Source organism: Bufo gargarizans, chromosome 9, assembly GCF_014858855.1.
Source record: "Bufo gargarizans isolate SCDJY-AF-19 chromosome 9, ASM1485885v1, whole genome shotgun sequence".
In the NCBI taxonomy this organism is placed as follows: domain Eukaryota; kingdom Metazoa; phylum Chordata; class Amphibia; order Anura; family Bufonidae; genus Bufo; species Bufo gargarizans.
The window spans coordinates 64,606,958-64,628,974 of record NC_058088.1 but is presented as its reverse complement, the minus strand read 5'-3'; the positions used below and the strand labels follow the sequence as shown (position 1 = coordinate 64,628,974).

At 41.1% G+C, this 22,017-nt stretch overlaps 1 protein-coding gene across 8 annotated transcripts in view; it reads left to right on the top strand.

The window, feature by feature from the left end:
• Positions 1-22,017, top strand: part of MCF2 (MCF.2 cell line derived transforming sequence) — a 199,525-nt gene that overhangs the window by 85,393 nt on the left and 92,115 nt on the right. For 5 of the 8 annotated variants that reach the window (XR_006386815.1, XM_044268789.1, XM_044268785.1 and 2 more), the window contains 8 exons: positions 4,014-4,166; positions 6,393-6,517; positions 9,555-9,669; positions 10,178-10,297; positions 15,008-15,199; positions 17,465-17,656; positions 19,854-20,025; positions 21,744-21,746. Coding sequence is in view for 7 of the 8 variants with exons in the window: in XM_044268789.1 (XP_044124724.1) it covers positions 4,014-4,166; positions 6,393-6,517; positions 9,555-9,669; positions 10,178-10,297; positions 15,008-15,199; positions 17,465-17,656; positions 19,854-20,025; positions 21,744-21,746 (1,072 nt within the window). In the remaining variant the exon portion in view is untranslated. The remainder of the gene's footprint in view (positions 1-4,013; positions 4,167-6,392; positions 6,518-9,554; positions 9,670-10,177; positions 10,298-15,007; positions 15,200-17,464; positions 17,657-19,853; positions 20,026-21,743; positions 21,747-22,017) is intronic. The other 3 variants (XM_044268786.1, XM_044268788.1, XM_044268787.1) reach the window with 3 other exon arrangements.

Sequence of the window (22,017 nt, the reverse complement as noted above, 5' to 3'; positions counted from 1 at the left end):
CTACAACGCCCAGCATGCTCGAACAGCCTACAGCTATCAGCCTACAGCAGGGCATTGTGGGAGTTGTAGTTTTACAACAGCTGGAGGGCCGCAGTTTGAGGATGCCTGTTATAAGGGAAAATAATAATGATCGGGTCTCCATCCCGATCGTCTCCTAGCAACCGTGTGTGAAAATCACACCGCATCCGCACTTGCTTGCGGATGCTTGCGATTTTCACGCAGCCCCATTCACTTCTATGGGGCCTGCGTTGCGTGGAAAACTCACAATATAGAGCATGCTGCGATTTTCACGCAATGCACAAGTGATGCGTGAAAATCACCGCTCATGTGCACAGCCCCATAGAAATGAATGGGTCCTGATTCAGTGCAGGTGCAATGCGTTCAAATCACGCATCGCATCCGCACAGAATACTCGCCCGTGTGAAAGGGGCCTTAGACTAGGATCTTATCTGTTTTAGAGAGTCTGCTAAGAGTCTCCATCACAGATTTAATCAAATTTGCATTACGAACAGGCGAATGGACAATGATTGTGGAACTTCTGTGCAAAGTAACTGGTTTGATGTTGAACCAAACCCTAAGGGCAGTGTTCTGGCAACTCCCCGGTATTCACCCTTTAACCCCTGTAGAGTGCTGTAGACTTTGCTGCAGGTCAGCGAATAGACTGCTACCTCCTGGGCAGTGATGGCCAGTTCGCATTGTTCACCCGCGAACACATGCGGGCTGCCATCTTTTCTTACAAGTCTGGCGAGGTACAGATAAGCCCTTACCTGTGCCGCGAGCCGGTCTGAAACAAATGCGGTCAGCGGGAGCAGGCAGTTCCGAGAACAGCCCGATGAAGGCCCCCGGCGGCTGTTCTCGGAACTGCCTGCTACCGGTGACCGCTTTTGATTTCGGACCGGCTCGTGCACAGGCACAGGTAAGGGCTTACCTGTGCTTCGCCGGACTTGTGAGAAAAGATGGCAGCCTGCATGTGTTCGCGGGCGAACAATGCGAACTGGCCATCACTGCTCCTGGGATGTTTCCAATGTACTTGGCAGCTGATCAATTAAGGTCATGAACACTAGTGTAAAGCACCAGGGACACATCCATGGGATGATTCAAAACCAAGCAGAACACAGGTGAATCCAAGGCAAACACAAATTAAAGGCATGAGACAAAACACCGAGCACTGGCACACAGACAGACCTCAGGAACTCAACCATATGGACTACATAAATTTGGACACACAGACTTCAAGAAAAGAATACAGGAACTTGGAGATTGTTCAGACATAGCAGAACTTAGCAAGATGGACTTCAGGAACCCATACAAACATAGTGGATACTGGGCGACAGTGGTCAAGACGTCTAGGTGAAAGAATGCATAATACATTAGCCCTGTCGCAACAGGACACAGTTCACAAGGGCATATGGAACTAGGTCAGAATTCAGACTTGGACATCACCAGAACGATCCAGATAAAAACCTGAGACATAAACTCCAACACAGGGCACAGACAGACTCCAAATGAATAAAAGCAAGACATCCTGATGGCATGACAAAAAAGACATGAAAGACATGACATAATTGCACAAGCAGGGCAGGTCACAGTACTCAACAGAAATCCACTAAACCAGGGCTGGCCAACCTGCGGCTCTCCACCTGTTGTACAACTACAACTCCCTGCTGTAGGCTTATACCACTCTCACCATGCCCTGCTGTAGGCTGATAGCTGTAGGCAGACTAGGCATGCTGGGAGCTATAGCTTTGCAACAGCTGGAGAGCCGCAGGTTGGTCATCCCTGCACTAAACTAATGCAGAGCTCAAGACTAAATAGCAGACTTAATGAACTGATTAGTCGAACAGATGCAAACACAGCAAGGGATAGAGTAACCCTCGCAATACTGAGCTGAGGGGGGGTACAATCATATAGGCACAATGCACACCACATGTAATTGGCACCAGGACACCAAGAGCAGTGGCAACATCAACCACAATTTCACACTGTGGGCCAAATTCAAACCCACAAGCATCCAACACTGGCTTGCATGGTAAAATGGCACAAGTGAAATGCCATTATCAATTTGCCGGGAAAAAAAAATTGTGAAATGATGGACATCATGAAAAACCCTAAAGAACCATTATAGTCCATGGGGTCCATCTGGCACCATTGGAGTCCATCATGTGACCGCTGCGGCATTGAGATCATTGACAGCGTGGCAATCGTGTTTCTAGTCTATGATGGAACAGAAATATGAAAATGAGGACACAGATGTCAAGATGGTCCTACTGGACTTTGACCCCCTTTACAGAAAGTCATCTTCCCTGTCCGCCTATCAATATAATATGGGCTCATTTATTATAGACCTCATAGGATAATACAGGATGGCATAACTGGCAAATTTTAAATGGTAACATTCCACAAGAAATGTGTCCAAGAAGATTGCTGTTTATATAAATCAAATTTCCAGATGGAAAAATAGAAATATCAAGATCTTCATGCAAAAGTCTGGCAGCAATATTTCTGTATTTCTCAAATGGGATTACTACCATCAGCACCGGCAAGCAATATCATGCTATAAGAGATAGCAGTAGACAGATATGACAATGATAGTGATGTAGTGAATGACAACATTATGGCAGTTATAATGAGAATATACTAGTGACAGCAGCTTCTTAAATTATTTTGGAGTTATTAGACATCTATTCAGCATAGCTCACAGACTCTGGCGACACATTTCCTATTTGTACAGATACCTTTAATTGGTACTTCAGTGTGTCACTTTTCTTGAACCCCCAAGTACTCAACTTTTTTATGGTACCTTACTATGCCTATGAACCATTGGTAAAGCCTGAGGCCCATAACAAATGGTCCATCAAAACAAGGGCCATCCTACAGAACAGAAGACCATTAAACCTTGTGTAATGGCTCCTAAACACATTTCACCAATGTAGGCTTCACGCTTACACACTACAGTCATCTCTCAAGGGAGGCGGGCTGTGGAGCAGCTCATACACTGAGCCTGAAGAAATGTAGCCTTTGGGCTTGCAGGAGATACACTTGTGGGATTCAAAATTCATTAGAAAGCAGGGTCAGATGCATGTATCACCTTCCATCCTCTGCCCCTACCTACGTCTGCCAGCAGTTTTGCATCAACAGATTCTCTTTAAGCTTTGAATGAAGTTAGGCAAGAAAATATTTGTATGTTCGAATTATCTTTAAAGGGGTTCTCCGGAATATAAGAAAATAAAAATACTTAAATATTACTTTATTATAAATATATTCCCAAATACCTTTCATTAGTTATGATGGCTCATTTTGTCTAGGGAACAATCATCAGGAGAAATAAAATGGCCGCCGTCCTATTAGTCCACACAAAACCTGTCCTAATCACACAGGAGGACAAGTTACTTCACAACACTGAGATAAAGAGCTGCCTCCTCCTCCTCTCTGCTCTTCTTGTCAGGGATTATGATCCTGAATACAGCTGATAAGATCTTCAGCTGAATCTCTATAGGAATGGAGTTCATGAGGAAACAGCTGAAGTAAAGAGAGGACGGAGAGGACAGGCTGTGGTAATGTGGAGCTGTGGTAATGAAGATTGCATACAAGTGCTGCGGCCCATCAGGCACACCCTCACGCCCTCTCTGTACTTCATGTCTCCTCATGAGCTCCATTCCTACAGAGATTCAGCTGAAGATCAAATTAAACTGTTTTCAGGATTATAATCCCTGGCAGCTCTTTAGCTCAGTTCTGTGTGATTAGGACAGGTTTTGTGTGTAGTAATAGGACGGCGGCCATTTTATTTCTCCTAATGATTGCTCCCTAGACAAAATGAGCCATTATACAGTAGCTAATGAAAGGTATATGGGAACATATTTATAATAAAGTAATATTTAAGTATTTTTATTTTCTTAATTCCCGGAGAACCCCTTTAAGGATTCCATAAGAGAATAGTGTTGACTCTTCTGTGACACAGCTATCGTAGAACCTTTATTTAAGATTTCTTCTATTGTCATTTTATTTCTCACAAGCAGGCCATTGAGGGCTTTGCCTTGACAGTTAAGGAAATTGCTCAGATGCTGCAGGCCTTTGGTACTGAACTGGCTGAGACCGAATTACCGAGCGACGTCTATTCAATTGAGCACATTTTAGCAAACCGCACTGAAAAATACTGCCAATTGAAGGTACGTTAAATTGGATTTTATGAAGACAGATTACCTCAAGACTTGAAGGAGCAGCATTTTTTTCTGTTACTGTAGCTGCACTGCTTAAAAAATACGAACACTAAGGGTCAACTGACTGTAACGTCCATTACTTTGTTTCTACAGTTTTCTTGCAATAGCATTTTTACTTGGTGACCATATAATAGATTACATCCTGATATGTTGGGAAAATCACCTATAGATACAGATGCTGTGATCATTTGACATGCTTTGGACCCTCAAAGTTGTTGTTTTTTGCAATATATATATATATCCAGAAAAAGGACGGCACTCCGGTCTTGTGAAGGTGAAGTTATTCTTTAATCAACCATACGGTGCTCCGTATGGTTGATTAAAGAATAACTTCACCTTCACAAGACCGGAGTGCCGTCCTTTTTCTGGATATAATAATTGGGGTAAGAGGTCGATTCCCCTGGAGCGTGCACCCATCTTTTCCGCCTGCAGTCAGTGCCGCCATTTTTCGTATATATATATATATATATATAAATATATATATATATGTATATATTATGTCCAATATTTACAGCAATTGCATCTTACTGCACTTACTTCCAATCTGACTTATCAAGCCTCAAAGGGTCTATCAGGAAGACAGACAAAATGCCTTGTAGGGTTAGTTCAGCTGAATTTATTGATACCCGTTAGCCATCTGTTGCTTTATTCTGCAGAAAATATACTTTTAATACATGAGGAGTTAAGTGCACCAAGGGCGGGCCCAAGGCACTTTTGCTCCTTCCAGTTCCTCTGCCAGGCCCTCCCTCTTCTCTGCCAGCTCCTCCCTCCCCTTGATTGACATGGTCAGTTTCCTGTACATTCATCTTTCCTGGCCCTGTCAATGAAGAAGAAGAAGAAGGAGGGTCTGGCAGAAGAAGCAGGAAGAGCAAGGGTGCACAGAGTGCCTTGGACCTGTTCATGTATTAAAAGTATGTTTTCTGCAGAATGAAGCAACAGATCACTAAATGAAAGGTATCATTACATTATGCTGAGCTAGAGCTACAAGATATTGAATCTGGTTTATCAGTGCAAAAACCAAGTTTGTTTTGCTTTTAGACCAGCATTTAATAATCTTGCATACCTAAACCTCTCTGCACATATTCTCTATGTCTAACAGTAGATCTAGGTGTAATGGCATACTGTATATAGAGGACCTGCTTTTCTATATGTGATTATAGGGGGTTCGTCACACATTGAGCAACCTCTTTTGTGTCTTCAAAACTCAGTGTGCAGCATGTTCTGTGATAAGAGAGACGAGAAGATACTGCTCAGTGTGACAGAAGGAGGTGCCAGAGATGATTAACTAGGCTGATAGAGAAGATGGTTCCTCAAGATAAGGAAGTCATGTAGGTCCCACCCAGGGGCGTAACTAGAAGTGCCTGGGCCCCACAGCAAATTTTTGTATGGGCCCCTCCAGCCCCCGCCCAATTTTTTATATACTATTTTTACCCCCACCTGCCCTTTTTATTTTTTATAAAAATCTTTTTTATTTATATGCAAATGACCTTCCTAACGTCCCTCCGGCCGTTTGTGACCAGCTGCGTCTATTATCGCCAAGCTCTGCGCCGTCCCGCTATTAATTATTCACTGCTGTCTCCGTCTTTTTTTTCTAAGTGTGCCGTAGTCTCGCGCATGCGCCGATGTTACTCACGTGCGGGCCCGCGCGGTGTCCTTGCAGCAGCCTCAAGTAATGTAATCGCACATGCGTCAGAAAGCAGAGAAAGCTGGTGCATGCGTGATTACACTACTTGAGTCTGCTGCCAGGACACCGCACGGGCCTGGACGTGAGTAACATCAGCGCATGCGCAAGACTACGGCGCACTTAAAAAAAAAAAGACGAGGACAGCAGTGAATAATTAACAGCGGGCGGTGGTGGGCTTGGCGATAATGGGCATGACTGGGCACAAACGGCCGGAGGGACAACCTCTTGGGCACGTTAGGAAGGTAATTTGCATATAAATAAAAAAGATTAAACTTGACTGACATGCTGTCGGGCGCCGGGCCCCTTGTCAGCCCGGGCCCCGAAGCAGCCGCTTCCCCTGCTTCCCCGATAATATCGCCACTGGTCCCACCATAAACATGCAGGAAATTTAGTGCTACTGCTCAAGTTTCAATAATCTGTATAAATGACAAGATGTCCACGTAATAACCACACAATTACTTTTGGTTTAACTGGATGGCTTCTACTTGCAGAAAGACATTACCTCCGTAACAAAAGAAGGGGGCTTACTGCTGGACAGTTTTGAAAGACCAAGCACAAGTTTAATTACAGAACAGCAAACCTGTGGAAAACACGGAGATTGGGAAACTGTGAACAGGTACGACACATATCCACCTATCGGGATAACACATCAGTTATACTCATTGGAGAAGTACGTATAGCCATAGTTTTTGCTTATCATTAAAAAAAAAATTTTTGCAAATTTTTATCAAGTTGTATTGAGTAACACAAACTGGTTCTCTGTACAGCATCTGCATTTTAATATGTCATTACAGGGCACCCACAATACTTTAAAGGGGTTGTCTCACTGCAGCAAATGGCATTTATCGTGAAGACAAAGTTAATACCAGCACTTACTAATGTATTGTAATTGTCCATATTGCTTCCTTTGCTGGCTTGGTTCATTTTTCCATCATGAACTGCTCTTTTTCATGGTGTGGGGATCTGCCCCAATGGTAGCCTTCAGATAAGAACACAGCAGCAGCCTTTTTAGCGGTGAAAGCAAAGCAATGGTTGTCTTTTATCCTTGACAAAACAATAATGCAGTAAATGGCAGTGACCGGCTTGCTCCAGCCGGCCGTAAAGAAACAATGAAGTCCACAGTACCGTAACCCCACGGGGTGTAGGTGGACCTTGCTTTGTCCTCAGTCTTTTAGGCACTGCAATTCCAGCTCAGACTCTGATCCAACACAGCACTCCACAGAGCTCCACTGTCAGAGAGAGGCAATCACCACCACCTGACACTGCTGGCTTTTTTTTGGTAGGCCAGTCAAAACCTGGTCTGGAACATGAGGAGTAGTCACCCACCCAGCACTATAACTACTCCCAGTAAGAGCCATCCCGGTTCAGCTATTCACAGCTATACTAAATAACAAAGTGTCAACCACCTACTGCTGCTGACACCTGAAATACTGGCTCTTACTTCACCGAGGCAAGGAACCTCGGTGACACATATGTACCATCAACAATGGTCCCTTGTGCCTTCCTACAATGGTTACGACCACTATGCAATCCAGCAACGGTGGTCGTGCTTACACACTACAGGGAATTTGCTGGCCTATGCACACTTCCATGGTCCCAGCCACCAGAGAGGCTGGCGCCTTTTCCTATAGTGTACAAGCACGACCACCGTTCTGGTGGCCAGGACCATAGAAGTGCGCATAGTCCGGTAAGTTTCCTGTAGTGCTGTGAGAAATATTTTTCTATTTTTGGTATTTTGTGCTTCTATTCTGACAACAAGGGGTTGTGGTTTCTGTGTAGCAACTGGATAATGATTACAGCAGCCAGTCCTTTTTGTTAACCCCCTTAGTAACTACCCATACGCCTTCTTACGGCACTAAAGTGCCTTAGGCTGGGCCTCCACGTTTTCACGGAAAGTGGGGAGGGGCTCAGCTCTCACATGATTTCCGATATGGGCTGTTTAACCCCTTACATTCCGTGGGCAATGTGGCATGCTGCATGTAAGTTATGACAGTGTGAGCGAACTCCCTGTGTCTCCCATCGGCAACCCGCAAATGAGATCGCTGATGTGTTCATAGGCAGGCTGGGACCTTGTATAGGCCCCTAGCCTGCTTTGAGTGTTCTCCAGTAGGTCTCTGGCAGAGCCTGCTGGTCAATGTCAGTATAGCACTGACATTTAAATACAATGCACTATAGGGATAGTGCATTGTATTTTAGAAGCAATCAAAAGATCACCTGTTATAGTCCCCTTGTGGGACTATTAAGTGGTTAAAAAAAAGTTAAAAAATAAGTAATATAAAAATATGCTTTTTTCATTGAAAAACGCTTTTAAATGAAAAAAAATGAAAAAATTAAATCTCCACATGTTTGATAAGCGATCAAAAACAGTTATTTAACTCAAAATGATACCAATAAAAACTACAAGATGTCCTGCAAAAATCAAGCTCAAAAAAGCGGTTTTATTGCACAAATATAGTAAAACATAGAAAATCCAATCAGATTCCATCTTTCATTTTCCAAAAGAAGCTGTTAAAAATGAAAGGTGGAATCTGATTGGCTGCTATGGCAACTAAGCCAGTTCTAATTTGCACTAGTTTGATAAATGACCCCATATATGTATTTGGTATCACTGTAATCGTACTTACTCAGAGAATAATAATATCATATTATTTATGCCGAAAAATGAACGCTGCACAATTTATAATGTAAAAACTCAGTGGCAGTATTGCTGTTTTTTCCCATCTTCCTCCCAGAAACCATTAAAGTAGAACTCTCAACAACATTTTTATTCTCTGACCTACTAGCAAGTGGTGTCATGTGACCGACTTTCTGATCTACAACTGACAGGACAGGAAGTCAGTTACGTCTCTATTCAGAGTGAGGCTCCCATAGGAATACATAGAGAAACTGACTTCCTGTCCACACATAAGATGCTGTGTCAGTTGGAGAGTCTGATTGCTGGTCACTTGACACAGGTGAGAAGCATTAGGGAGGTATACCTCACAAATACAGTCACTGGTAAGAAAATTACATTCACCACAGATTACATCAAGTACCTTTCTAACAGGTCAGAGAATACATTTTTTTTGTGGGAGTTCTTCTTTAATAAAAGTTAACCAGCTACATACATACAGCTACATAGACGCAAAAATAAAAAAGTTATAGCTCTTGGAAGGAGACGATGAATAAATGAAGAACAATGCTTGGTCCGTAAGGCCCAAAGCAGGCTGGTCAAGTGGTTAAGGAACACAATGATCCATCAGATTCAAGTTTTATCTGATCTGCATACCAAAAATAATATGGTAGTATTATACTAGTAATCGTATAATAGAGTTATAATTATATTATTATATTACAATATAATGGAGCGCTACGGGCTCTTCAAACAGCTGATTGGCGGGGAAGCCAGGTGTTAAAAAAACTGAAAAGCCCTTTAAATCTATTTCTTTGCAGGCGATTTTGAGTTCTGTGTCAGAAAAATAAAGCTCATACCATAATAATTAATCATAACACAATTTTCAGCCTAAAAATGACTTGAGTCAAGGATGAGATTGACTTTAAATATTGTATTTGTGTTTCATCTGTGAGAACCATAGGTATTGGAAGAGTCTTGCATCGTTATCCAGTATGTTCCTCCGTGTCTTATAAATTAGTGACGTGTCTCTGTTTTAAAGGTTGCTGGCACAGTTACATGAGATGGAAAGCGCTTTTGATGGGTTTTGGGAGAAACACCAGCTAAAAATGGAGCAATACTTAGAACTACTCAAGTTTGAACAGCATTTCCAAGAGGTATAATATAATAATAATAATAATAATAATAATAATAATAATAATAATTGTATAGTATAATGTGCAGCACATAAATTCAGATTAGTTAATAAAATATCTTAATATCTTAAAATAATATTGTAATAATAATTTCCTCCACTTCAACCTTCTGCTGAGATAAAATCCAAGGCTTAAAGGTAACCCCCCCTTAGTCCATTATCTTCTTACTATAGTTGATAGCACAAATGCACAACAACAAATAATTATTATTGTGCTATATTTTATTTTTTAATCTTTGATTTTGACGAGGACAAAAAATTTATGATTTTGAAGGTGTTGTCTACATTTATGGTTTATATTGTGCTGCCATAAGCAGATTTATTTTTTACAGTCATTGACATCTAAGGACTGTATATGAAATGTCACATGTAACTAACAAAAAATGAACAGAAAGTATGCTGAGATAATTCTAGAATGTAACAACAGGAAGAGCATTGAACATGACTGTATGCTATATATTATTCACTAGCTGAAGAATGCTACTGACTTTTTGATGGCACAACAAACTGGTGTTCCTGATACAGGAGACAATATATCTGACGTCAAGCAGGGACTGGTGGAGTTGAGTAACATTGAAGAAAGGTCGAAGGTAAGACTGCTTGTCTGTCTACCATGTAGCATGTAAAGCTTTTGGTTTCTCCTTGCAGAGATGACTATATGCTTAGGGACATTATAGGCAATGGTCCCTGAAAAACACTATTTTAATGAGCTCTCCTCCAGAAGGAAGAAAATTGTCCCTTTTATTACAATGTTAGTTGGGTAAATCAGTGTCTAACACATTAAAGAGCACTTGTGGAAGCAGAAGTGGATCTGCTGTGCCTTGAGGCTACTCTTTAGTCATTATCTTAGCAGTCCCTTGGTCTTCACCCTTTAATTCCTTTAGGTGGATCTAGACTCTGCTGCAGAGCAACCACAAGGCAGCTACCTGTTGGGGTAGTATAAGTTCAGAGGCTACTGACCCATGGGTTCAAGAGACATCCGTGTAAAGCATCGAGGGGGCATGCAAAACTGTAGTCAAGCCAAGGTCCAGGCAGAAAGAGTTCGCTCAGCCCAAAAGCAGTCAAAGGGTTAGGGCAGACAGCTTAGGGTCAGTATGAGGAACAATCAGAGGTCAGATCAGGCAGATAATGGTCAAATCCAGAGACAGATAGGTTGGTACATGGACAGGAAAAAAAACCAATGATGCGACTTAGCAGGAATCTAGCCAACTAGAACATATTGCTCAGGAACCTACCTGCAGGGGAAAGTGCATTAAAAGTTTTTTTCTGAGATTTTAATAGTGGCCCCTTAAGAGCTATGGTAAGTGTGTGTGCACCCTACAGGCAGCAGAAGGAGGATCAGGGCTACTCCAGTGGTCATAACTGCCGGAAAGGAGCAGCAAGATGCCAGTGGGCACAGAACCAGCAAAGAAACAGCACAAGAAAGCTAGTGAGTGCTCTGACAGTAGTGACCACCAAGTGAGGTGAGACTGGAGTGGGCACAGACTGCTGGCATAACAAGAGCCTTAAAACATGACATGGGATGTCAGTCAAACCGGAATCTTTGCACAAAAAGAAGACTCAAATGCCTTTTTTTTAAAACAAAAATAATGATTTTATTGCATTTTTTCTAAAGCAAAAAATTATGTGGTCAGATATTACCGGTACATGTAGGCTAACATGAAATGATAAACACTCTACATATACAGTATTTGAAGTAATGTTTTAAGGTAATTTTTTGTTCCCTTGACATTTGTTTTTAATTTCAGCATGGTCTGTGTGTGGCATTTTTCAGAATTTGCCAAAATGTGTCAGAATTTGATCATGTTTTTTACGAGCCGAAAAAAAAAAACACCAAGAAAATGACATAATGTGCCAGGATCCTCATAGTAAACAGTTAAGAGAGGGCTTATAAACTGAAACATTTCATGCTTGTACCAAGCTCTTCCTCAGGTTTCCTCAGTTTGCGATATGTATCGCAGTTTGTATTATGGGCTCTATTTTAATTAATTTATTATGATTTAATAAAACAGTTACGGTAAATCAAGCAGATCCTCTTGCTGTGAGAACAGCCCCGGACAGACGAACTAGACCAGCGATCAACAACCTCCGGCACTCCAGCTGCTGTGAAACTACAGTTCCCAGCATGCTCCATTCATTTCTATGGGAGTTCGGAGAAGAGCAGAGTAAGTATGCATGTTGGGAGTTGTAGTTTCACAACAGCTGGAGTGCCGAAGGTTGCCTACCCCTGACCTAGACTTTTTTTCATTCCAATTAAATATTCTACAATGGATCTGAAGAAATATATGCTCAAGGACATAGACTCAATGCATGTTACGGCGTTGTGCCTTTCAGCACGGCTATACAAGGTGAGTGTGGTAGCACTGAACCCCCCCCCAATGAAGTACTTTCTCTATTTTTTTACTTTGAATTCCAAAAGTAAGAGACACCCATCTGTAGACAGCTGTTTCATGAGTCCTTGCCCATTGCCAGTACAAAGCAGGGTACTGGTTGGCTGGATCTACAGATGGATGACCCTTCCTTTTGGATGAGGCTCTGGTTTGGATCATATCCCAGCTCATGTTTCAAGGCTGTTTACTAGGTTCAACATTGACTTACAGGGTAGCTACCTATAGGTGGCACTACAGAGACAGTAATCTGCCTGGCGGAGGACAGCTTTTCATAAAACACAACCAATAAGAATATATGAGGTTAAATATAAAAAATTTAAAAAAACTTGTAATCACACAGTAGACATGATTAAATAATTAATTTTATTAACATATAATTCTCAACATGATCAACAGGACACAAACAGGTTAAAAAATATTAAAAAGCTGACTGTGAAACGGGGAGTGGTGGTGGCCTGACTTGGTACGGGATTACTTATATATAACTTATTAGGTGTATTGTATGCATACTGGGTCATTTTGCCCATATGTACCGTAAGTAGTTATTTCCATATTTAACCTCATATATTCTTATTGGTTATGTTGTTCATCACGTACATGGGTTAATGTTACCTTGTAGGGGAAAGTAGTTTTGGTGTTCATATAAGCTTTTCATAAAAGCCTCCTTCACCTAAAATCAGAGGATCTTGAAAATGGCATGGGATTGTGATACAAGGTATATTTGAAAGTTGTACAGTTGCAAGAAAAGGTATGTGAACCCTTTGGAATGATATGGACTTCTACACAAATTGGTCATAAAATGTGATCTGATCTTCATCTAAGTCACAACATTAGACAATTACAGTCTGCTTAAACTAATAACACACAAAGAATTAAATGTTACCATGTTTTTATTGAACACACCATGTAAACATTCACAGTGCAGGTGGAAAAAGTGACTAATGAAATCTCCAAGAGCTAATTGGAGTCCAATCAATGAGATGCGATTGAAGGTGTTGGTTACAGATGCCCTGCCCTATAACAAACACACTCCAGTTCTGGGTTTGCTTTTCACAAGAAGCATTGCCTGATGTGAATGATGCCTCGCACAAAAGAGCTCTCAGAAGACCTACGATTAAGAATTGTTGACTTGCACAAAGCCGGAAAGGGTTATAAAAGTATCTCCAAAAGCCTTGCTGTTCATCAGTCCACGGTAAGATAAATTGTCTATAAATGGAGAAAGTTCAGCACTGCTGCTACTCTCCCTAGGAGTGGCCATTGTCACGGAAGGTGTACAGAGAACTAGAAGACACAAAATGAAGATCCGACTGACTGGATCCAAAACTAAGGAACAAAAGGGAGAGCCCTGCATCAGACCTGGCTCTCTCCCTAACTGCTCAGCCTATGCGAAAATCACAATGGTATATGATCGCATATCCTCGTACCTCGACTGTATAACACCTGAACACCCTATAATAGTGAGGGGACACGACCACTGGCTCCCTACACTTGATACAGAGGGAGTCAGGGTCACCTTGGATCCAGCAAACAGGAAAACACAAATAAACGAACAAAACTTATCTGTAGAAGACTAAGTAGTAGGATCAGCATGCACACACTCCAGGAAGTAATATAAACCGCAAAATGATGCAGTATGGGGAGGAATTTAAAGGGATGCAATCAGTGCAACTACATGACAGCTGAGAGAGGCTAACGAGATGAGAAAATGAAAGCAAAACAAAAGGAACCTCAAGGCGGAGGTTCTGAAGGAAGTCTGTCAGAGCTTCTCAGATGTCTGGTGGTGACAGCCATCCTGTAAAGATGACTGCAAAAGCACAGCGCAGACTGCTCATTAAGGTGAAGAAGAATCCTAGAGTGTCAGCTAAAGACTTACAAAAGTCTCTGGCATATGCTAACATCCCTGTTAGCGAATCTACAATACGTAAAGCACTAAACAAGAATGGATTTCATGGGAGGATACCACAGAGGAAGCCACTGCTGTCTAAAAAAAACATTGCTACACGTTTACAGTTTGCACAAGAGCACCTGGATGTTCCACAGCAGTACTGGCAAAATATTCTGTGGACAGATGAAACCAAAGTCGAGTTGTTTGGAAGAAACACACACCACTATGTGTGGAGAAAAAGAGGCACAGCACACCAACATCAAAACCTCATTCCAACTGTGAAGTATGGTGGTGGGGGCATCATGGTTTGGAGCTGCTTTACTGCGTCAGGGCCTGGAAAGATTGCTATGATCGAAGGAAAAATGAATTCCCAAGTTTATCAAGATATTTTGCAGGAGAACTTAGGCCATCTGTCCACCAGCTGAAGCTCAACAGAAGATGGGTGTTGCAACAGGACAACGACCCAAAGCATAGAAATAAATCAACAACAGATTGGCTTAAGCAGAAGAAAATATGCCTTCTGGAGTGGCCCAGTCAGAGTCCTAACGTCAACCCGATTGAGATGCTGTGGCATGACCTCAAGAAAGCGATTCACACCAGACATCCCAAGAATATTGCTGAACTGAAGCAGTTCTGTAAAGAGGAATGGTCAAGAATTACTCCTGACCGTTGTGCAAGTCTGATCTGCAGCTACAGGAAATGTTTGGTTGAAGTTATTGCTGCCAAAGGAGATTCAACCAGTTATTAAATCCATAGGTTCACATACTTTTTCCACCTGCACTGTGAATGTTTACATGGTGTGTTCAATAAAAACATGGTAACATTTAATTCTTTGTGTGCTATTAGTTTAAGCAGACTGTGATTGTCTATTGTTGTGACTTAGATGAAGATCAGATCACATTTTATGACCAATTTGTGCAGAATTCCATATCATTCCAAAGGGTTCACATACTTTTTCTTTCAACTGTATATTATGCAACTTTATTTCTAAAAGTCTTTTAAGCTAACTCATTCTTCTCTTACAGGAATTAATGGGAAGGTCGCAAATGGTGATTTTACATGGACACCAGCTTGCAGCAAATCATCATTACGCACTTAACCTAATCTGCCAGCAATGCAACGAGCTAAGGCATGCATCAGACATCTTGTCTGAGGAGATTAGAAAGAAGCTTGCTTGTCTTTCCACTACACACGAACTACTTGTCCAGCTACAGGAGGTAACAGTGAATTTCCTATTTTCACTAGAAATGTAAAAATTACTCATTAACCCATGTAGCCTGAACATTTCTGCAGTTCTACTCTAGTAAATATGTAGAAATCACATCCAGATCCATGTCCCCACAAGACTATTTTGGAAGAAACCACAAGAAAGAATTCCACGTATGTTAAAGGGTCACTGAGTTTGCATAAAACTTTTCATATGTCATAGAAACATGTGAAAAGTTTTGATTAATGGGGGTCTGGGTGCTGAGTGCTAAAATGAGAAAAGAGAAGCGCTTGCATATGAAACTCTTTCCTCGCTGCAAGAGAAGACAGAGTCAATAGAAACTCTAAGGGCCCATCTGGATTCTGTATCCAAGGAAAGAGAGAGTGCAGTATGGGAACACTTCTCTCCCCTCGTTCTAGTGATCAATGGGGGCCTTAGCACTCAGACGTCCCCCAATAAAAACTTTTTATATGTGTCTATGACATATCAGAAGTTTTCTGAAAACTCAGTGACCCTTTAGAGCGGTTCTCTGGGAATTAAGAAAAAAAAAAAAAAATTAAATATTAATTTATTATGAATATATTCCCAATTTTTTTTCCATTAGTTATAATAGCTTATTTTGTCTAGGAAGCAACCACTAGGAAAAATAAAATGGCTGCCATCCTGTTAGTACACACAAAACCTTATTTCTCCTAATGATTGTTCCCCAGACAAAATAAGCCATTATAACAAAGGAAAGGTATTTGGGAATATATTTATAATAAAGTAATATTTCAGTATTTTCAGTTTTTTTCTTTTCTTAATTCCCGGAGAACCCCTATGAGAACTTCTAGTGAGAAAAGTTGTTTAAGTTCCCAACTAATCTATTTCTGTATAAAAAATGTTAGTTCATTTAGGTCGAATTTTCCTTTTGTTCTTAACTTTTTATATTAAAATGTGGTAGTTTTGCCTAGTAAGTGGTTACTATTACAGTATAGTGTGCTCTATATATTTGAGTGATATGTTATACAGATGTAGCAGCGCTAGCGATCACTGTTTTCACATAGCGTTACTAACAAATCGCGACTTCTCCTCTTTCACTCCGAACTGTAACAGGAATACACAACAAGGCCAGTAGATGGCAGTGTTAACCTAAAGTACGTAATGACACTACATTACACTATGCCAGATCCTCCTCCGCAACCTTTCTCCACACATCCCTCCACATCTTCCCCACTCCTACTCTGCTTGCCCTTTTTGTCAAATATAACAATATATAGTGTATATGTATAGTGTATACTCGTCATGGAGCATTGCTACTTGGTGCTCCATGACGAGTATACACGTCATGGCATTAAACCGTCACCATGTCTGCAGATATGGTGACATCGCTGAGACCCCGGCAGTTACACACAGCCAGGGATCTCAGCTAACCGGCCCGGGACCAATGAGGGCAGTCCCGCAGTCCCAGACCAGTGATCGCTCTGATTGGCTAGTCTGTACAGACTAGAAAATTACAAGATCCTAATGCCGGCTGAAAGGTTCCGATCCCCAAAGTCATGGACAGTAGGGATTAGAACCTTGTTAAATATGTAGTTATCCCCCCACTGTAGGAATATTATTTTTTTAAATGAATAGCTTTGCTTAGTAGGTAGTAACAAGATGGATTGAGCCGGACATGCAAACCCTATTTAGTACATTATTTAGTTCTCATTTGATTAGTTGCTATGGACATTTTCTTATATCCAATGTTTTGTACATGGGCAAAAAGAGGTCCTGTCACCTCTCCTAACATGTCTGTTTTTGTAACTACTTGCATTCCCCATGTATAACAATTGTAGAAAATCTAATCTTATTACTCTAGGTTGTGCCATTAATATATTATTCCATCTAAAGGTCATGAATGGGCTGCCAACAGTTTGCAATGAAGGTCCAGTTGGGTGTTACCAGTTTGGGTGTGTCCCTGCACAGTCTGACTTCCCTTTGTCAGACTGTATAGGGACACACCCCTTACTGGTAACACCCATCTGGACCTTCACTGCAAACTGCTGGCAGTTCATTCATAACTTCTAGAAGTAATAATATAGTGCCTGTACAGAACAGTATGTAGGCTGTAAGGCTCTATACTAATATGGACCCTGTACCAGTGCCCATAAGCCTTTACAGAGTACTTGGTCTGACATCCCTTTTTACGGAACTTCTTATAATGCTGACTGAATGTGTTCTGATGACATTGGCACTGCTGTTCTTAAGATCCTCCTCCTAGGTACTTACCTTATATGTTGTTGTATTCCAGGCTCTCGATAGTTGTGATAAAGGTGCCTACTTTCTCGCTAACCAGCAAATGGACAAGTGCCAGTCAAGGGACGGGGCTCAGAGGGCTTTACAAGATGTTGAGAAGTTTCTAGACAGCTCTGCATTGGATTTAAGTTTTGATCCACAGTCCTTTCAGTATGATTATGAGTCCATTCTGACAGAAGAGTTGAAGGTACCAGTTAACAATATGATAACAATTATGGTGCATACATCTGTTTTCAGTAGGCCTAATTCAGTGTACATATAGGGTATTGCCTTATAGGCCACCACTGTATATGGCTTAAAGGGGTTTTCTGAGAGGTTTTTTTTTTACTGATGATCTATCCTCTACATTGATCATCATTATCTGATCGGTGGAGGTCTAACAACTGACACTTCCCACTGATCAGCTGTGCTGTGGCCTTCTCCAGCTTTTCCTAGGCCAGTAACGTCACGTTCACCAGTCACATAGCTTAGGCCAAGCACAACCACTATTTAATGTACAGTGCTGTGCCTTGTGAGCAGAGAGAAGGCCAGTGTGCCTCTGCAAGCTGATTGATGGGCTCCCAGGTGATAGACCCCTCACCAATCAGATACTGATGACCTATCTACAGGATAGATAATCAGTAAAAAAAAAATCGTTGAAAACCCCTTTAAAAGTAATCTGTCCCAAAGAAGTTCACCGTAAAACCAGGCATAATGCCTTTTAGGGCTAGCTCAGCTGAATGTGATGACCTTTCAGTTGCAGATCATCTGCTTCATTCAGGAGAAAAAAGTACTCACATGCAAATGAGCAGCTAAGTACACCAAAGGTGGGCCCAAGACACTCTGTGCATCCTTGACCCTCCTGCTTCCTCCGCCAGACCCTCCCTTTCCTCCTTGATTGACGACAAGGCCAGACAAGATGACTGTTTATGAAGCAATGGATCTTTAAGTAAAAGGTATCGCTACATTCAGCTGAGCTAGCCCTACAAAGCATTGTGCCTGGTTTAATAGTGAATGTCCTGCTGACAGTTTTCTTTGCAGTGGGTTGGCCCATCAGGACAACCTGTATAAGGTCATATGGCAAGGAGAGGGCACTTCCGAATCCCTTTTGTGAGACAAGGCAAAAATCATCATCAAAGATGGATAAATACTTAAGCATGTGTACAAAAGGAGCTAATAACTGTGATGAAAGAATGAATACATCCAAATTATATACTGCTTAATAGTTGAAAAACATTTTTGGATTTACTCTCCGAAACTGAAAAAAATCTACAGCTGTACATTTTTAATGAACACTCCCGAGATATGAATTCATTTTGACCTACTTTTCGAAAACCCAAATTCAAATTTATGTTCAACATCTGCCAATTAAAAGCTTATGGAGCTACGTTTTTTTTTTTTTTTTTACTACACAGTATATTTAAAAATTGGTTGCACAGTCAGTTGCACATGTAGAAGAAAGCAGGACCTATAGTAAGGATCTAACTGAGCCCCCTCCCCCCATTATAATGTCATATTTTACCACCTAGGACACCAGAAGACCAATGACTTCTGTTAACAATTATGTAATCTATACTTCCAGAACTATCCTTTCCTACTTCTGACTCTGACATCTATACTATCAAAACATAACTTCCCGCTGTCTCTATTTTTATTTATTTTTTAATTTTATTAATTTAATCAACTAGTAAAGATTGGAGCAACAAGGAAACTGATTTTCCATGAGATAATAGTGGAGATTTATTAAGACTGGCTCTTTCTGCACCTCTCTTGATATCCCCTGCACTGCCGGAAGATGTGTCTAATGTATAATGAGGTGCACGTCTCGTCGTAAATTAGGCGTATCCTCCTGCAGTCCATGTGCCTAACATGAAATCTTCGACATCTCAGAACTGCTGTGCATTTCTGGGTTCATTTACGCTAGAAAACTGATGTAAATAAATATAAATTTGCATCTGGCCATGCCCTTGTCACCTCCCCTTTTAGAACAGTGTGGAAGACGGCGACAAAGGGGAGATGCAACAATTTTTAAAAAGTCACTTTTAACGCCACTTTTCAGACGCAAAGGTAATGATATATCTTCCCCAATGTTTCATAATATTTTAGAGCTAGAAGTTACTTATACATGGCAGAACCCTAAGGCCAACAGTGGTCTCATGATCATGATTTTTTTTCCAATATTTTCTTTTGATTATTGGATTCAGGGCTTTGATGTACCTTTCAGAAAGATGGATCCAATAAAGAACAGTCTGATTTGGTCTATGTCCAGCTTCCTAAGCTACTACCAGGCTTTAGTTAAGTCCAATTGACGTATGTGTGTTTGCCAATTTCTTGACTTGATATATCGATCATTCTGGGCAATTTATGAGCATACTTAAACGAAAATATTTTTTATGAACCATTAGGCTCAAATTCAAGCTGTTCATGTCAAGATTGGGAACATCAGAGACCTGTTTGAAAACCGACAAAGTTGCCTTAAGAAATTGGCTGATAAGCAAGTGCGGCCGGTCCAGTTAGTAGCTCCTCGTCCCGAGAATCCCCCTAGAGCTAAATCGCCTCTTTTTTCTCCAAAGCATGGTAAATTGTTTCTATAATATCTCTATCTTGTATAGAATCTGAATCCTCTTATACCTCTATATGAATATATGTATCCATTTCCAAGAAACATTAAGTGTACCCTTCGAAATTACCTAGATTTCTGCATTGATGGCTAATAAGATGTCATCTGATTGTTATCTATTTAACAATTAGACAAACACAACCCAACTAAACTATTACCATGGAAAGCATTTGTACCATTCATGTCTTTTATTTGGATATTGAGTGAACATCCACACTTCAGGGAGAAAAAAATAAGTGAACCCATGAATTTAATAATCTGCAGATTCCCCCGTAGAAGCAGTCACCTCCACCAAACATTTCTGTAGGTGCAAATAACATTTCCCCAATGTTGAGGAGGAACTTTGGACCATTCCTCCTTGCAAATGTGTTTCAGTTTACCCATATGTCTGGGATGTCTTATTTTAACTGATGACCTATCCCCTGGATAGGTCATCAGTATCTGATCAATGGGCTCCGTAGCGCCACATCCTTCTTGCACCTTTGCCTAGGCCAAGTGATGTCACGTTCATCGGTCACATGGCCTAGGTGCAGCTCAGCATCATTGACGTAAATGGGACTGAGCTGCAATACCAAGCACAGCCACTATACAATGTAAAGCACTGTGCTTGGAGCTGAGAGAAGGCTGTGGCGCTTCTGTGAATGCCGATGCCTTCTCAAACAACTATTGATCAGACCTACCAATCAGTTATTGATGATTTATCCAGAGGATAGGTCATCAGTTAAAATATCTTGGAAAAAACCTTTAAGTGGGTTTTGGTTCATACATTTTCTATAGAGACACATAATAGTCATCCAAGTACATAGGCACATGTATTGATCTTCGTGGTATATGTGGTTCTGATTTTTATTTGCATTCATATTCTGATTCTCTGATTTTAACTAGTGATGATGTAATAAAGAACAAATAGATTTTTGACATATTTATGTGCTGTGTTACTTTATTTGGTCCGTGCAATATTATCAATTTAGTAACCAGGATTTGTGTGCCTTTATTTAAAGGGGTTATCGAACCCCTATAATGCCCCCCAAAATGTCGGGCACTAAATAAAGGTTATACTTACCCCGCTCCCCGACACGTGCATCGCTCCTGATTCCAGCACAGCCACCGACACATCTCCCTCCAGGTGACGATAGGGAGGCTCATTCCCATCGCAGCCTGCGATTTGCTAACCCTCCCCGGTCGGCGGATGTTTTGATATGCGCGACGCGAAAGGCATCCGGAGGTACGCAGGTGGCGGTCAGCGGAGTAAGTGTAACCTGTATGCGGTGCCCGGGCATTTTGGGGGGTATTTTAGGGGCTGCACCATAGCACATGAATAATACAATACTGTGTGTGATATTAGTTTTATTAGAATGTGCTTTTCTGTAATTATAACTTAGATTAGTGACACTACATTTTAGACAGAGTGAAGATATAAACAGTGGAATCCAGCTGCTTCTAGATAGAAACAAGAGACTACTGTTCACAGCTCATAAGATCAACTTGTAGCTATTGACTTACCTGATGTGTATTTCATATATTGTATTATTAGTCTATAGGCTAGAACTAATTGAGCTAGTTACCAATACCTACTATTTGGTGAAAATTAGAGCCTAATTCTTTTTTATGTTTTTATCTCTCTCTCTCTCTCTCTCTCTCTCTATATATATATATATATATATATATAAAAAAGGACGTAAGTATGTGTGTATGTTCCGCGATCACTCAAAAACGCAACCATTGATTTAAACAAAACTTGGTATACACATCCCTTGCTACCTTGAAAGAAATCTTGTGGGGGGCTCAGCTCTCTAGGACGTACCGTTACTAAGATATTCCCAAAAAATGACCTGCATTAGCCAATCCAAGCCTGCAAGTCTTTCTCTTCATATCCCAACTGCCAAACACACAGTCACATGTCCCTTATAAGCACAGGCCCTTAGTCTCCACATACACACAGTTTTACT